Source organism: Panthera pardus, unplaced genomic scaffold (genome assembly GCF_024362965.1).
Source record: "Panthera pardus isolate Hobbes unplaced genomic scaffold, ASM2436296v1 HiC_scaffold_16, whole genome shotgun sequence".
Taxonomy (NCBI): Eukaryota; Metazoa; Chordata; class Mammalia; order Carnivora; family Felidae; genus Panthera; species Panthera pardus.
Window position 1 is genome coordinate 3,735,018 of NW_026526721.1, and position 17,936 is coordinate 3,752,953.

Genomic DNA, 17,936 nt, shown 5'->3' on the forward strand with positions numbered 1-17,936 from the left:
CTCGGTCCAGCAGCAGACGAATCTGAAGACGGGGCAAGCCTCTTGCTCCCTCGGGACGATCAGCCACACAGCTGGCAGATGAGACCCTCACTGACTTGCTGTCTTTGCTCTTGTAACCCAGCTGAGAACAGCATGAGGCTCTGGTCTGCTCGTGTCTTAGGTCAGGCGTATGGAGGACATGTGCACGGGCGTGGCCTGCCCGGGAGACACCTGCTCGCCCCACCAAGAAGGCCTTCTCACCCCGTCCCTTCTGCTAGAGCAGGAAGAGTGGGTTCCACAGCCCTCCCCAAAGACCCCGACCAGCTCCCCGATGGGGGCTGGAAGCCGGTTTCTGAAGACCTGGCTCAGGAGGCAAGAGGGCCTGTGTGTGATACAGAATGTCAGCCGAGAAGCACGCATTGCCCTCCCAGCCCTCCAGCGAAAGCTACGTTCCTGTTCCCTTTCCCCACGGAGAGGACTGTCCAGGAGAGTCGTGCTGCAGGAAGATCACCTCGAGTCTGCTCTGTGGATCCACGAGCTAAGTCAGCTTCACACTGCCCGGAGGGCAGGGGCGGCCGTGGTCTCTAGCCCTCATTACAGACAATGGTCCAGAGCGCTGGAGGCAGTGACCCAAGGTTATCCAGAGGGTCCTAGGAGGCCAGAGCTGAAGGGGTCCCCCTGTGGACCTAGCTCCGCCTCACGGCAGGGCCCTCTCTGTGTCAGCAAGACCCTCCACCACCCCTGTCCACTCACCACCGTATTGTGTAGTCCTGAGCGGAACTATAACCTGGCCCTCCCTCACTCCGAGGGGCCTTCCCTCCACGGCTTTCCCCGGCGGGCCCGAGATGGTTGTTCACTCCTGGGGGCCTTCCACGTTCGGCACCAACGACCCAGCCCACCCCTCCCACCTTCCTAAGGGGGTCCCCACATTTGCCGCGTCTCTGTCCCGGGTTCCAGCAATCTATTTCATTCCTTTGGGCTTCAGAATAAAAGAACGCCACAGGGGGCATCCTGACAGCAGCAGGGGTCTTTGCTCCGCTCCCACCTGCATCCACCGTGTGGCTGACCTCGGACTCCCGGGGCTGACCCTGAGGGATCTGAAAGGCGCCGGCCAGGCCAGGGTCGGGGTGGGGGGCACAGGGGAGAGAAGGAGCCCCAGCGATGCCCAGCATTGTTTTCATGGCACACTCGTGGAACATGAACTAGTATGTGCCATGGGAGAGGGAACAGACGTGGGAAATAGACTTGCTATTAATGTTCCTTAACCGGGCCCTGCCTCTCATCACTGCAGATTACGGCAAACGTAAGGCGCTGACCAGCACCGCTGGTGCTGAACCTGTAGCCTACTCTTTCTGCCTCCGGACTGTCGTCTTCTGATGGTGTCAGAAGACAAGAGAGTACTGCGAGAGTGGGATTTCGCCCAATTTTACTCTTCCATTGAAATCCCACTAGCACCAGGCTAGCCGGGGAGCGGAGGAGGGAAGCTGAGTCTCCCCCAGACGTTGTGTAAACATAAATCCGTCACATCCACCGCCGAGTGTGGCTTGCCCAGTCCCGATGGGGTGCTGACCCGGCACCTTCCCTGTGCCCTGGGCTTTAGGGAAGCGGCGAGGAGGGGGATGAAAAGGTTTAGGAGGCCTCCAGCATCCTGGAAACTTACTTATTTGATTTTTTTAAGGCTGCTTAATAACGCGTTAAGAACCAAATATCTTCTTGTGAGTGCGTGTGGGTGGAGGCTGGTTATTTTTAAGCGAGTGACTAACCATCTTCATTGTTAGTGTTTTATAAAAAACAATAACAATGGAGTACAAAGCACATTAAACACTAAAAAGGCGCAGAACGCTTGGTCTAGTGTTGAGGCTGGTGTCCTCTGACTACCTAAGCTTTCCTGCCGCGCCCTTGCCATTTGGTGGCTATGCTAAGAGCTGTAAGTCTTGTGGCAAGGCGGCCACTCCTGGGTCCCGGCTGCCAAGCCTGGGGCGCACACTGAGATGTCACTGTCCCCCATGCAGAAGGCTAGGTGACGAACCAGCAAACAAGAGCAGGGCCACAAAGTCCCTCCCCACGCCTCCGCCAAAGGGATTTCACGCACTTTCTGGACCACCTGTGGCCCAATCCCACACTTACCATCTCCCTTCTGCCTTCGTCCTTCTCCTGGAGCTTCAGATGTGCAGACACCTGCAGGGTGGGGAATCAGAACAGACCGCGGTCAGCAGGGCAAGCTAACTCACTGGTCTGCTGTGGGCTGGAGCCTGAGCGGCCATGCTGCCAGATAATGGAGGAAAGCCCCTGGAGCTCTTGGCTTCCTACCCCCCTTGGCTTAACAAAGGCGGGGTCCCAGAGAGCAGCACGTGTCTGGATTGCTTCCTGTCATCTCGGACGGCTTCTCTGCTGTGCCCACAAGAGAAGGTGGGTAGGGGCAGCTGACAGTCAAGGAAACCCCAGGCATCAGGGGCTTAAAGACCAGGCCACCCGTTAAACCACTGGACAGCTTAACGCTATCCACAGTGGGAGTGCTGACACCGCAGAAATTGGCAAGTGCTAAATATTAGGACCCCCCTGTCATTGTTTTGTTTTGTTTGAGATCTGGTTGGCTGTGCACAATGCTGCTGGGTAAAACCTTGGGTAGCAACCGGCATCCAGTGTCAGCCCTGGTTCTGCCCTGCCGGGTTCCATGGGCCGCCATGGGAGACAGGGGGGCACCTCCCATCCAGGCCTGGGTGGCTCACAGGGCCGGCTGCCTGCTGGGTAACACCGAGTGCCACCTGGTGGTCTGCCTGGTGGTGGAAAGGATCAGAAGCAGCACGTGGAAAGGCACAGCTGTCGTGACACATGCCTGGGACTGGGTGTGGGTGGCTGGTGTCACCCCCACCCCTGTGACAGGACCTTCTGAAGTCAAAGGCATGATTTCCCCAAGAGAGAGGTGGTTTTCAAGGTATCATACAACTCTCAAAATCAAAATCTTATTTAATTTCATGCTGAAAATGGATTTCACAGCACAGCCAGGTGACAGCTTGGTGAGAGTCACCAATCTTGTCTGCAAAAGAAAGCAGTGATCGAGCTGGAAATCGAAATGAAGCTTCTCAGTCAAGTAACCAAGTGTTTAGTTCAATAACTCGCCAAGAAGCTAAACTCTGGTCTCCCAGGAGAAAGGCAAAAAACTAAGTTTGAATTTTCTAAATCGACTGTTCTTTTCGTAACCCCTCCTAAGTTCCCTGTGCCCCATGAGAATGGCCATTTGGAGGCAGAATAAGCCATTAGAGGCACTGAGCATGTGTGCCTGCCGGCAAGGCCCAGCCTGGTGGAGAGGTCTCTCCTTCCAGGACATTTAGCACCAGGCACGTGAATGAAGACAACCCACAGAGCAGATCGGGGACAGGTGGCGTATCCGACATCTTACCTGCTCCCCTTTGCTGATCTGAGAAGCCCTTGGAGTTGCCCTTCAGATAAATTGGCAGGCAGCCCTCTCCAAGCCCGCAGAGAGGAAGCTTTGCCCTGTCCGGGTCAGGAGCACAGGGCAAGACCTCTCTGGGCAGGAGAGTGAAGGTAAAAGCCTGTTTACTGACCAGGCCCCAGGCAGAGCACTCCAGAACATTCCCCACGGTGCCAAGAGGGATCTTTTGCAGCGGGTGAGGCAGAAAAGCTAGCAGCCCCATGCACAACCAGCAGGGGGCCGAGGACGAGACCCTCAAGGCCCTAACCCAGGCACCAGATCAGGGAACTTGGGCCCAAAGCCACAAACAACTAAGAGCAGCTGATGGCCCTTAGGGGTGATAGGGGTGTGTCTGATGGTGTATCAGTAACCTCACAAACTTGGCCATGAATTTGCCATCCAGAGTCTATGAGAAGTCAGGGTCTTGGGAGTTTGTTTTCGATGAAGCTGTCCAAACAGCATGCCTGGCGTGAGAGCTGTGCTGGAGGTAGGTGGCCGGCAGAGCCCCCAGCCCCACGCCGGGCACTGCTCTAACGGGGGGGGGGGGGGGGAGGAGGGTGGGCTCAGGCCAGTGGGCAGCTCACCATCATGGCTTCCTGCACAGTGAGGTGTGGCAACAGCATGTCGTCCTGCATGATGTAACAGGACACCTTCCGGAAGCAGCGCAGATCCCGGGGCAGGCCGTTGATGAGGACGACCCCCTTCATGCCAGTCTCCCTGCAGAGCCGAGAGCGGACACCGTCAGCTCCTCCTCCAGGGCCCTGGGGAGGGAGGAGGCCCCTCCCAGCATCTTCCCGACGGACCGTTTACCGCAGGGACACCAAGGGGCAGGCAGAAGGGGATGGGGACCCAGAACAGTACCAGGACTCGCAGGAAGGAGCTGCACGGAGACCATGCTCGGGATGGACGGGGAGGTGAACCGAATCCGTAAGTAACCAGCGCTTACGAACAAAGATGCGCGTGGGTGCTCCCACGCGCGGCCACCAAGTGGGATGTGGCCCCCCCCCTCCGCCACTGTGCTGGGGTTTGTGAGATTGGCTTCTGAGCGATGTCGTGAGTGGCCAAGGCTATCCCGAAGGCCAAGACTCTGCAGCTGGGGGTGTGGCCGCTATATAGGAACCAGCTCCTGAGGGCGGAGACCAAGCAGGCTCCCTGTGTGCAGGTGGCTCGGAGGAGGGGGTCTGGGCCCTGCATCCATTCGGCCAAGCGGATGCTCCTTCTCCACAGGGGAATTTGTCCCCTGGCCCAGCGACAGGTTGGGACATGGCATGTGCACCCTGGAGACCTGAAGGGCACGGCCTCCCCCTCCCAGACCCACAGTGCATCTGCGCTGGCCCAGGGAGGTGGGGGAGGCTGGGACAGCCCCCTAAGGAAGTGCCTCCTGGATGTCTCGGGGCACAGAAACACCGAGGGATAGTGGAGACCAGTGAAATTACGGAGTCTGGTTTCCAGCCTCATCCCGGCCGTTACTATGACCTTGGGCTCTTTCCTCCAGGCAATGGGCTGGGATTCCCACCCCCCCCCAGGGAATAGCCACCTCCAGGCAGTGGGCCACAGCCCCAGGCTGCCTGAGCACCCCTAGGCCAGGCAGCAACTGTGGGTGTGGGATGTGCTGACAGTGGCTGCCCCCCCTCCTCCCCCCACCCATGCACCCCCTGATGCTGGACGTTGACTTCAACCTGTGTCAGGTTTTTAAAAATCCTAATTTCTGGCATTAAGGAGTAATGCAGAGGTCCCAAGGAAAGAGGTGATAGGGTCTTTTTGTTTCCAGGAGATGAAATTCTCCTGAGTATTAACAGTGTTTGCTACAGTTAGCAAATGCAAGCCCGAGAGCTGAAGACAGGTGACTTGAGGAGCACAGTTTTAACACCCATGAGGATTGGGCTTTCCGGTGACGCCCCCAGGAATGACATGGGGCAGGACGTCCGGGGCTAACACAGGCACTGGCAGGAGTGCGTGAGCTCGGGGACCCAGCCTGACGGTCCTCCTGCTCATCTTACATTAGACCCTGACTCACACTAGTCTTAGAGTTCTCCTGCCGTCCCCTCCCCAGCCTTGACCTTCCTCCTTCTTCCTATCCTGCGCCTGGCCGCGGCTGAGCCCACGAGGGAGCCCACCCGGCTGCTCCGTCCCATGGCCTCCTTCCCCTGCACGTGGGCCGTCCACTCTCCACAGTCACGTGACACTGAGCAGGTGCTGCCCTCTGACACTTTCAAAGTCACTGCCGTCCCTGCAGGGCTTCCCTTCCCGGATCCCAAGGCCTCTCGCTGCTAAACCCCACAGGTCACAGTCTGTACAGAACCTTAAGAAGTGACAGGTCGAACAGAAGGGGCTTCTCTCTCCCGACTGCCACCCACAGGCCAACCACGGGGTGAGGACCTGTTTCTCCGCAGAGGCGTGCTCACCTGTATCCAGCCAGAATGTTCATGAGTGTGGACTTCCCGGCCCCAGAGGGACCCATGATGGCCACCAGCTCCCCGCTGTTGAACTTCCCGGAGATGCCTTTCAGAAGGGTCTTGTATCCTGCAGAAAGCACATCACACCCGTTTCCCAGCTGCCGATCGCAGGGATCGTGGGCTTTTCCGCCAGGCAATACAGGCGAACCCACGAGGACACCCGACGATGTAACCACGGCCAGAAAGCAAGATCTTACACGCGTGGCCTAAATGCCGAGTTCTGAGGGCGAAAGCCCACCGCCCGTGTGCCTCCGTCTTCCTCAGATGCACACCCCCCGGCGTTACGTTAGCAGCGACCCGCACGCGTGCGCTGCTCTAGTGTTCGTAAAGCCCTTGCATGTGCATTAATTACCTGGCCTACAGGGAATCCACCACCTCGTTTTGGAATAAGACCAGGGGGTCTGGTGTCTCCTTCAGGACCCCCACAGCCTGTGTGAACAGATCTCAACCCAGGGCCACACCGCCAGCCGTGTCACTTCCGCCCCCACGATGGGGAGCAAGTGTGTTTATTTACTTATTTTTAAAAAATTTTTTTTAATGTTTATTTATTTTTGAGACAGAGAAAGACAGAGCGTGAATGGGGGAGGGTCAGAGACAGGGAGACACAGAATCTGAAGCAGGCTCCGGGCTCCGAGCTGTCAGCACAGAGCCCGACGCGGGGCTCGAACTCACAGAGTGTGAGATCATGACCTGAGCCGAAGTCGGACGCTCAACCGACTGAGCCACCCAGGCGCCCCGCAAGTGTGTTTATTAACGAAACGGTTATTTCATTTATTTACAGTTTGGACACACACGAACTATTCATGCAAGATTTCTTCATAAGCCATCGCCTTCTAATTAAATAATTAAAATAGTATTAATTAATTAATAATTAAGGGCTTATCGTTTTGCAGCCACATCAAATTGCTTTGGAAGCTCTGCCAAGTCTCCATCCGAGAGCCTCGTAAAAGGAGAAGGACCACATGTCACAGAGACAGCCACGTTCGCCCGCCTTCGAGTAGACGGTTCAACGTGCGGCAATAAAACAGAGGCAGCTGGACCCACAGGTAAAGACTCCTGATTCGGACCCATTTTCTCCGTTCCTGAGAAACGTGCTCAGAAGGGACCCCTCCAGGACCACAGTCACGCAAACGAAGCATTTCACCCCCCACGGCCAACACTTACAGGGGCCGGTGAAGCCCTCCAGGCAGGGAGCCCCTCCTTTCGACTTTCTCCCCAGTCGCTGGCTGTATGCTCCCGGTACCCCCAAACCTGCACGGGCCTGGGGGGGTTCTCGCCCAGCTGTCTACTCGTCTTCCACAGATGGGGCCCCTCAACCCCGCACCTGTCACCATGTGCCACCTCAATTTGGACAGGGAGTCCCCGAGGACTTGTTTAATCAGGCAGAGAGAAGCAGAAGCAAAAGGCAGGAAGCCTGTGGCCCTGCGATCTGCCTCATTATGGAGAGCGGCGGAGTCCCCTGGGGAGACCGCGCCGGGTAGGAAGGGGCAGAGCAGCTCACATTCCTACCGCTGGGATGTGGGGGACTCAGCGGAAGGAGCAGAGGGAGACCAGCTGCAGGCAGGGGCTGGGACCCCAAGGACGGCGTCTGCATCTGCCCCGTGGCGGACGGACACGTGGAAAAGCTGGGGGTCAACAGAGGCTTCTCCTCTGCAAGGTCAAGCTCCCCGTGCGGTGGGACCTCATCAGGCGCCCCGGGGCCTGGGCCACAGGGACCCGAATGACATCACTGAGGGCGCACTAATTCCAGGCAGGCGTCTGCTCCTTCCTGGCCTCCTGGTGGGCAGTTCAGGTGGGGATCGGGGTTACTCCCGAGCAAACCCTCCCTTGAGTCTGTCCTGTGAACCAGTAACCTCCCGAGGATGTAGGTGACTCACTGAGATGGCCATGTGCGGGCCAAGGGCCGTCTGACGGCCTGGGGGCAGCCTTGTGCCTCGGGGTTCCGAGAGGCCCTTTCCCTCTGGGCAGAGCCCATGGGGGCTCCTCTGACAGCACCTGGGGCTGCCCCTTGGTATTGGGGTGCACACTGGGCACCAGATAAAAGCACAACTCACACAGGCGGTGATGCCCACGGCCGGCACACCGGGACGTGCACCAAACCCACGGGAGCGGTGGACTCATCTGGCCCTTTCAAGAGAAGGTGGGCCCGTAGGGGTGTGGCCTGTGGTCTTGTCATTTAGAGCCACCGACTGGGACTGTACATGTGCCCACGAACCCCGTACTGGCTTCGTGGGCCAGGGCCAGGTGGAGCGAGGCTGGTGAGGCTGACGACTCATGCCTCGGGGAGGGGCGCTGGCTCCCAGGGCAGCCAGGAGGCCAGGTGCATGCGGCGGGCTGGCCGAGGGGGTCCTCCCGAGTGGGGCCTGCACGGGTCCGGTGGCGGAGAAGGTACCAGACCCGGCGTGGGGCTGTGCTTCTTTAAGATCGGAAACCTGCTTTTCTTTAGAAACAGCGAACACACATTCGGGAGTGAAGAATCGTAAAAGTGACAGCGGAACCAAGAAATCACCAGTCTGTCTGGACCCGCAAGGGTCCGAGTTCACACTCGGACGTGGGGCCCCCAGTGTGGTGCCCAAGGACCGGGCGCACCCATTAGAATCGTGTTTGTGAGTGTCCCACACGTGCTCACTCTATCTGTGCAGCAAACTCGTCCTTGGCTGCAGAGCCTTGCACTTGACCCCTGGCAGAAATACGGAATGCGAGAATACGTGAGGCGTCCCAAACCCCCGCCCTACGTCCCGAGCTTGAGCTCGGCCCAGCCCAGCTCTTGGCACGATGGGGGAGCCACCTCCTCCGTGTGCTGTGGACACTCGATACGCGTGCTCTCCCTGCTGCTTCTGGTGAGGCAGTGATTTTCCGGGGATCGCCAAGTGCGGAAACCACAGAGGGGCAGGGCCCCCCTGCCGCGTGCGGACAGCCCGTCCCTAAAACAGCCGGGCAAGAAGCCAGATCAAAACCCACACAACAGAGGAGCGGAGAGACAGACACAAAGACAGAGAGGACAGTGCCCCAGGTCCCTCCAGCCCAGGGACGAGAACTCTGCTCAGACACCGGTCCTTCCACCTCAGAGGAGGTTAGCGCCACTCTGTCGCGGGGACCCACGTTGGCGAACAGTGCTTCAGGGGGCAGCGGCGTCTGTTGACCCCCACAAGGTGCTGGGGACACACAGCGGCAAAGCTTCAGCCTGGGGGGGGGGGCGGCACACAGATGTCTCATTTTGTAGAAACGTGCCCTTGGAGGGGAAGGACGGGGGACAGCCCGGCCCTCGGGCGAGTGCCAGCTCTGGGCCCCGAGTGAGCGCGGCACCCGCTTCGCTCACATCTTCCCCTCTGTGCCCCACAGCAAGCTGAGTACTGGGTTCCTCCCCATAAGCTGCAGAGCAGAAGCCAGGGCCCAGAGAGGGCGTGTGACCTGCCCAAGGTCCCACAGCGGGTCAGCAGAGAAGGCCAGCATTCCAAGCGCTGTGCGAAACTCCAGCAGGGGCTCTTGCAGCCGGGGTCCTGATGTGCCGCCAGTGCCAGCAATGCCGTCGCTCCCACCCCCCAGCGTGGCCTGACCCACCCCCCCCCCGCCCCCGAATCAGTGTCAGCTCAACCCAGGTATGGTGCATTCCGTCTGCTACTGTGTGAAGCACTTCACAGAGAAAGGGAAGAAATGACGCGCCTTTCGCCCCCCAAAGACAGGATCCCCTCCCTCCCCGGAGGCCCAGGTTGCCACCCAGGGGCAGGCGGAGCTGAGAGTTCCCGGGGGGGGGGGGGGGTCGGGCCAAAAACACCCTGTGTGCACCCAAAGAGCTCGGAGCGGGTCGAATCCTCCCCTCCCCTTGCAGATCTTCATTCGTAAAACGCCCTCAAGGTAAAAACAAACACTTCCTGCCGGGGTGAGGGAGGGTCTTCTGTGGTTTAGGGAGGACTCAAGCCCTGTGTATGTTAGGGACCCCTTGGTGCACGTGGGAAGACAGGCGTCCTCTGACCGAACAGACGCTCCCCGATACTAACGTGCCTCCAGCCACCCAGCCCGGCGGCGCAGGGACAAAGGGGTTCGGCAGACGTGTTTCAGAGCAGCGCCCGCCAATCGGGGCCCGCTGTCGGAGCCCTCGGGGACCCGTTAGGCCCCGATCCTGGTGACCTGCAGAAAATAACAAGCAGCATGTCCCGCAGCCTCCAGCCAGTGACTCGCTGGCTCAGGCCTCGTTGACCGAGTTGTGGCTTTAGAACAGGCGGCTGTTTCTAGAGAGGTTTCCAGGGTCAGTGGGTCGCTAGGTTTTGTTTCTGAGCCGCGGCAAACAAGGGCGCGCTGTCTCACCGCGCCGGGCAGCGGACGGAGAAGCGGGCGCCCCCAGAGAGGGGGCTCTTTCCGCGCTCGTCCGAGGGCCGAATGCCATCCTGACGGTCCAGGGCACTGACCCCACCGGGGGTGGGGCACTCACGCCATAAAAGTAACGGTGCAGGAACAGTCCCCACGCGGGCAGCCGTGCAGAGGCCACAGAGGGGCCGCCCTCCTGGGTCTGCTCGCTCACTCAAGACCCGGCCCAGGTGGCTGTGCCCACAGAATAAACCACGGACTCCCCTGCTTTGCTGCAGAAGCAAATGGGCGTGGCCACGTTCCAATAAACCTGACTTACAAACCGAGGAGGCGGGCCGATTTGGTGGTTTGTGACCCTGTTCTAGAACTCTGGAGCGGGGACTGGCCCGGCACCAGAGGCGGCCGGGCTCCTGCCAGTCGCTTCTCTCAGGCGGGTGCGCTTGCTAGCTGCGGGAAGGCCAGGTAGGGCTGGCTGGCATGCGCCTGCTCTAGGGGAGAATGGGGGAACTGAGGCAGCTCTGAGAAGAAACGAACTTCACCCTACACCCCGGAGCGAGGGGGACGCTAGCCCAGACCCAACTCAGCAGCATGAATGAGACGGCCTGTCAGGGTGCCCGCTGCTCCCCCATCACACCCAGACTCCCCATGGTGACATCCTGACCAGGAAGCCACACTGCCCCTGGGCGGGGCGGGGGGAGCCCCCTAGGACCGCGGTCTCCAGAGCCACCCACGGGGGCCACCTCCTCACGGGCCCTCAGGGCAGCTGCTATCAGCACCCCACTTCCACGGGAGCCCGAGAAAAGGTGACCTCAGGGCCCATTCTCTGATAGAATGTTCTAGTCCCCGTCTCCAAAGCTTACCCAGGTATACTAGAAACACGTTGGTTCGAAGCAATCCCCAGCTGCAACTCCCAGGTTGGTTTTCAGGCCTTGAGTGTTGGGGGTTCGGGGTGGAGTTGTGGGGGGGACAGGGAAGGGAGGGAGGGAAGGAGGGAAAGAGGCGGGGATGGGGGGATATGTGCTCTACCCCTGGAGTGGACCAAATACTAGCCTCCAAACAAGTCCACATCCTAATCCTGAGAATCTGTGTTACCCTGCAGATGGGATTAAATTAAGGATCTTGAGATGGAGATATTACCCTGGATTATCCGGGCAGGCTCAAAATAATCCCAAGAGTCTTTCTAAGGGAAAGCGGGAGACAGGCGGGGCGGGTCGGAGGCAGGACTGGAGATACGACCAAGGACGCAGAGGCTGAGGAAAGAGACAAATCGGGTGATGCCCCCCTGTGGGCTCTGAAGATGGGGCAGGGGCCACAAGACCAGGAGTACAGCCGCTGGATGCTGGGAAAGGCAAGGAAAAGATTCTTCCTGGAAGTCTCCAGAAGGAACACAGCCCTGATTTGGGACCCCTAACGTCCCAAACTTGAAGACAATCCATGTGTGTTGTCTGAAGCCACCAGGTCTGTAGCGATTTGTTACCTCGGCACCAGGACACCCGTAAACCCCTCCCCGCCCCGCTCAGCCGATGCCCAGATGCTGCCTGTGGGGCCATGTCCCCCCGAGGACCACGTCCCCCCTCCTCTGTGGACATGACGGACAGGCCAGCAAGCCTCACGAGGAGCAGCTCGACGGACGGTCTTCCCTCCGGGAAGGAAGCCCCGGGCTGTTCTAGAAGAGATGAGTGGTACCATCTGGCAAATCTTCCAGAACGAGTGTCTCTTCTATCCGGTGTCATTCTGACTTTCTCGGGTCATCCACACGGCACAGAGCCTGGTTAGACCAGGTCCCCAGTGTAGACTTTTCATAATGAGGTTAAAGGAAGCAGATTAAACTTTGCAATTAAACGTGAACAGAAAAACAAGGAGAGGGAAGAGTAAGGTGGTGGGAGGCAGCCGAGGGCCCCTCCAGCTCTGCTCACGACCAGGGAGTGGCCATGGACAGACTGCCTATCCGTCCTGGCCTCAGTTTCCCCAGGATAAAACCCGTTCTGGCACTAGAATCCTCTAGATTCTTCCAGGAGTCACATGTGGCTTTCTTTCCCTAGACAACCAAATGGTGGCTGGGGGTTACGTGCGGTACCCACTGACACAGCCAAGGGGTCCTGAGACTGGGAGTCCCCTCTGCACGTGCCAAGCTCACGGTGAGCGTCTGCGACGGAGGCCAGGTCCGGGTTCGTCATCGTGGAGGGCCTGACACAGAACCTGCCCTCAGTCCGAGCACGTGCTTTATTTTCACACGTTCGTCAGCTCTGAGTAATGACGACAAAAAAGAAAGGAGCCCCAAGCGGCTTAGGAAGAGCCAGGTAATAAACACAGACCGTCGACTATTTTTAAATGTATGGGATTTAACTACAGATCTTTTCAGCGGTAAAATTTCCCACAGCTGATGCCCAGAATCCTAGAGCGAGTCATTTTCCAGCTCTGCCAGGCAAGACTCACGCCAGCCAGTCCCTCAGACCACACACAGCGTGACCCCCCCCCCATTACCCAGAACTGTATTTCAATAATGCTTTGTCTTCTCTGCCATGAGGGAGAGACACAGTCAGACGTTCCTACCCAACTGACGAAGATCGACGCCGACGCACCGGATACGAAAACGACGGCGATCCGAAGATTGCGTGATCCGGTTAGTACCGAGACACCCCGGATCGTTCTCGAAAGAGCAAATCAGTGGAAAGATGGGAGAGGAGAGCAGGTGGGGTACAGAGAAGGCTTCTGTGTTCTGGGGCGGGGGGCTGGCTTCGGGGGCTCCAGCGTGGGCCCGGGGCTCTGATCGCTCACGGCACACCGAAGTGTACAATCTCCTGTGCACGCCAAAGCTGCCCATCTGTATCCAGACAGCATGCAGCCCATGGAGCCCATATGCACGTGCTCCCTCCTTACACAGCTTTATTCTCAAGAAGCACAGTGCCTCCCACTGTGCAGGGAGGCATCTCTGGACCAGGGGCATGTCAAGACCAGTTCGATCGAATCCTAAATTACGTGACATTCTCCCTTGCCCTTAACTTAAACGCGTTCCCGGGAGGGCTTGGATCTTGGCATCAGCATCAGAGTGGCTCTGAGCGCCCAACATCGTGGCTGCTGGCCCCAGGTGACCTGTGTGACCTGGGTGATGGGAAATGGCATCCCGGTTAATATCCCATCGGGGTTCTCTGAGATGCTGACCCGCTGAGACAGCCGTGGGGCACGAAGGCGTGAGTGGGCCCGGGTACAGTCGAGCCGCGAGGACGGCAGTACCCGGTACATGAACCTCTCTATCCCAGCCACCGCTCCTGGAGCCCAGCCGACAGTGCCCGCCGTCCCCTGTGGCCTCGGGCGCAGCAGCTGAAAACCCCACTGGCCCCGGTGGCAAGACAGACAGGGTCCTGCCAGTGACACCGTGTCAGCATCTTCCCTGCATCGCCATCAAGGGCTGTTTTGAGGCAAAGCCCTCTGCATATGTCATTGAATCAGCCTCAGTGAGCCCAGCAGCCCCGGGGGCAGGGGGCAGAATGAATGTCAGAGGAGGGGACCGAGGCTTACAGAGGCTTACAGAGGCCGAGGGACTTGCCCAGGGCACACGGGGAGGAAGTGTCCACCCCTGGATCCAAGTCAGGGCCACCCCTTTCCCAGTGCTGCTCTGGAGACGGGGAGGCGGCGCCCGGTGACCGGGTCCCAGCCAGCCACCCTTGGGGGCGTCGGCACACGGGCCGGAGGACAAAGCCGAGGGCTTGCCAAATAGCAAAAGGTCTCAAAAACCACATTGGAATTCCTTCTCTTGGATCCACCGTAGAATGAGGGCATAAAGCCATCACGTCAGAAGGACGACTGAGAAGTGTTGTTTCTGGGACACCAAAGAGCGGGAATCGGGGAACATGAAGAACTTTAGGCGAAAGCAGGACCCCCCCTCCTGAAACCAGAGGGAGCCCGAGCCGCGATTAAAGGGGAAGAGCAACACAAACCAAGAAGAACGACGAGCAGAGTCTCCGAGGGTCGCTCCGCGATTTCCATAAAGTCCCCGCCCCGAGCGGTGGGCAGGAAGCTCACAAATGAAATTCTGACTGCGTGTCCACTTCAGGTGCCCTCTCTGTGATCCTTACCTGCACGAGGCCGCCGTGCACCCACGAACGTGCCCACACACCAGGTATACACAGGCACACTCACACCCCACCACATGCCCACACCCTGGTACACACATGCACACATGTACATGCACACCACACACACCACACACACCATCACACCATCACACCCCACCACACACACATGCACACCCGCACCCCACCATGTACACACACAGGCACACCGACACCCCACTCCACACACACCACACTGCCAGCCAGTTCGTGAGAACACTGGCAGTGGAACAGCCCTGCCCCAGCACAGCCACTAAAAATTGGATGCAAGTCATTTACATCTGCCTGTCAGGCATGAAGCAGGTTTTTATCACCACGTTATTTTTATACTTCTAAAAGCAGAACTGGTCTCTTTCACACACTTCTAAACCTGGCCAGAACAATGAAGAAAAAAATCCTGACTCTTCAAATGATGCCAGCAGGGCCGCGAGGGTGCCAAACAATCCCCCAGGCATCCCATCATCCTCACCTGAGCAGAACACGCAGTACCTGGTCTCCACGCCCACGGCGGAATTCTCTATGGAGACCGACGTTTGTAAGATAAGCCCAGCTGCACACCTCCCTCCCCCCATGCCCCTCCCCCTCCTCCCTTCCCTCCCTCTCCTTCCATGGTCTCCCTCCCTCTCGCTCCCTCCTCCCCCTCCCTCCCTGTCCCCTCCTCCCCCTTCTTCCCTCTCCCTCCTCTCTCCCTCTCCTGTTCTTCCCACTACTCTTGGCCCCAGAGCTAAAAGGACCTCTTGTTCAAAGGGTCTCTCTCCAGCCCCTTCCCCCTCCCCCTCCAAGAGTAACCTCAAGGCACGAAGGACAGAACTCCGCGTTCCTATAAATCCAGACATTTTGCTCTTAGCCCACCTGCTTCTTCCCTGCAACACCCAAAGGCCTCCACATTCACGCCTCGGTTTTCCTTATTAAGTGGCAAAGCCACGCCTACAAACCAACCCTCTTTCTCCTTTTTTATGCACCTTCCGAAACAGTGAAGGGGGCTTCTGGCATGACAGCAACAGCAGGGAAGACGCGCTCGTAACGTGAACACGGGCCCGAACACGGGGTAGGTGAGGGCTTCCGAGACGTTACCATGTGTCCCCAAACCGTGCAAACAGCACGTCCCCGCTCTCTGCCGGCCCAGCGAGTGCTGGGGCAGCAAGTCCAGTCGGCTTCAGCACAGCTAACTCCACCGGTCTGACCGTGACCGTCTACCACTGGTCTTACAGCCCCCTCTCCCCCCAGCAGCTGGATAACAGACAAAGCGCTGAACTTTCCAAGGGCTTTCCTCTGGGCGTGACTTTAATGGACCCAAAATGGTCACCCGGCCACAGTTCAGGATGCCTTTCCACCCTTCCTTCCCTAGAGCCTCTCTGCTTTATTGTCCCTGGCTGATGGTCTCCCTCACTGCCCATTTCCCCTGTCCGTCTGTCCGTCTGCCGCCCCACTTCGGCCCGGCTCTAGGCCCAAGCAGCTCCCTCATTCTTTCTGCCGGCTTCGGCCTCAGGATTTTAAACCGCACTGGGGAACGATCACATCAATGAACATCACGGGAGACGGTGCTCAGTGTCCAGCAAGCACCCCAGGGAGGCGCACACGCCCCCTCTCACCTCCTGCCCCAGCAGGTGCATCGGGGGTCGCTGGGCAGAGCTGCATAAATGTGGTTTCCGTTTCCCCGGGAAGCCAGTCGCGGCACCAAGGGTTTCCGTCCAGCTCCTCTCTGCGCAGGGCTTTTGGCCTAGGGGTCGGTGGGCTACGGACACCCTGGAGGGTCACAAGAGGGCCCTTCTCCCTCTAAGGAAGGGCTTTGGGCAAGAAAACCATGCAACGGGCATCATCCAGTGCCTTGCTGAACTGCGCCTGGTGTGGCCGGGATTTAGTCCCCCACCTTCCGTGGTGGCTGGGGCTGTCCTCCCCCAGCGAGCACCAGCTCATCCCCAGTCTGGTCCTGTGACCTGCTCCGGGCACCCGCCCTTGGAGATGCCGCGCTTGACCGGGTCTCCACATGTCTGCACCACCCACATTCTCTGCCGACGTGCCCCACTCAGACCCCGGTGTCTGTCTCCCACCGGGGTGGTGACCAGCCCTCGATTCCGGGCAGGGCGGATGCACTCCCCGGGGCCAGCGGCCCCAAGGCTGGGATCCGGATCCCAGCGCCCTGAAGCTCCTGCCGTGTCCCTCCCTGAGTGCCGACGCTGCACGCAGGCCTGCGGGGACGTTGGAAGACCGGAGCACTCGGGTGGCAGCCCCTGGAGCAAAGATTCTTGCTGTTGCTGCCTGCCCCAAGCAGCACCAGCGTCAGCCGCGCTCAGGGCGGCCACCCCCCGCCAGGATGACGTCAGGGGAGGGCTTCCCTCCAATGACTTCCCAAGGAGGCCGTGGTCACCGAGCTGGAAAAGGGACCGTCCCCTCCACCCTGCAGTCGCTGCACCAGGAGGTTGCCCCCGGCCCCACAAGCAGCTCTTCTGTGAATGACAGTTTATCGCGGGACACGTTTCAGAACTGGAGGACATTCACCGGCGTTTTCCGTTGAAGAAACATCACAGTACGACTCGGACCAGAGGCCACACGCTCTCCAAAAAGGCACAGTAGAGACTCTCAAACGGGACAACCTGGAAGTGTTGCCGCATTTCGCCATCAGCCAGGCTGGCTGCCATAACACGTCACAGTCGCCCGAGCTCCGTGCTCGTCGGGCTCTGAGGCGTCCCGGACCTACTGGACCCGTTTGTGCTCGGCGGGGCTATTTAAGGAAAGTCGTGGTTACCGCTGTGATCTGTCCAATGACTGCTTCCCCATCCCAAGTTCAAAGTCTGAAAGGGGAAAGGAAAAACTAAGCCCAAATCAGCACATGTGCAATTGTACATACAGAGGGCTCTGGGCGGCTTCCAGAAGCACGCCATGGCTGGCGACCGCTGGGCTCTACTCCCCTCCCTCATTGGGAAACGTTGATGGTATTTCCCCAACAGGAAATGGCAGCCACAGCTCGGTCTCCTGCAAGCACCCGGGCAGAGCTGGAGATAGCTCAGCCACGCGTCACCGTGCGTGGCCACATCCGAGAAACGTTCTGGGGACAGCTTCAGAAGACGCAGATTGGAGGACACTGTATTTCCACATTTGGCATTTCCAAGGACCCCGTGGCATGACCGAGGTGGCTAAGCCAGGGATGCCACTGACCCCACCAGCTTCATGAACTTTCCCTGTTGTTCTGGGTTACACAGCCGTGGAAAGGACCCCACACACAGACGCAGGCCTGACACCCATCCTAGAGGGTCACTCCGGCTCCCTGAGTAAAAGCTCGGTACCCTCTGGGCCAGTGGGGATTCCCCGTGGCATCCTGAGCCTCTTGGGTGGCCCTCTGGATGGGGCCCCACTATCTCCCCCTCCAGGACCACCTCTGTGTGGCCAGGCCCAGGGTTCCGGGCCTTCCTGCCACAACTGGGCCCTGCCAGGCCCATCTCCCACCACCCAGTGATGAAACTCAACTTTCCCCGCACACCAGGCCAGTCTGCTGGGGTCTCCCAAACATGCCTTGGCTGGTGTATTTCACCCCACAGAACATGCCCCCTGTGCTGGCTCCATCATGGTCCGGCCAGGGACGTGGCCCCTGGGAGAGAGTGAACTTTACGGGGTGACTGGTGATGGCTCAAATCCCAAAGCTACCCCTCTGTT

General features: G+C 59.0%; 1 protein-coding gene across 5 annotated transcripts in view; it reads right to left on the minus strand.

Annotated features, from left to right (window-relative positions):
- The window catches only part of ABCG1 (ATP binding cassette subfamily G member 1), an 81,037-nt gene that overhangs the window by 22,419 nt on the left and 40,682 nt on the right, over positions 1–17,936 (minus strand). For all 5 annotated transcript variants that reach the window (XM_019432673.2, XM_019432671.2, XM_019432670.2 and 2 more), the window contains 3 exons: positions 5,818–5,935; positions 3,997–4,129; positions 2,107–2,157 (listed from right to left, as the gene is read on the minus strand). In XM_019432673.2, coding sequence (XP_019288218.2) covers positions 2,107–2,157; positions 3,997–4,129; positions 5,818–5,935 — 302 coding nt within the window. The remainder of the gene's footprint in view (positions 1–2,106; positions 2,158–3,996; positions 4,130–5,817; positions 5,936–17,936) is intronic.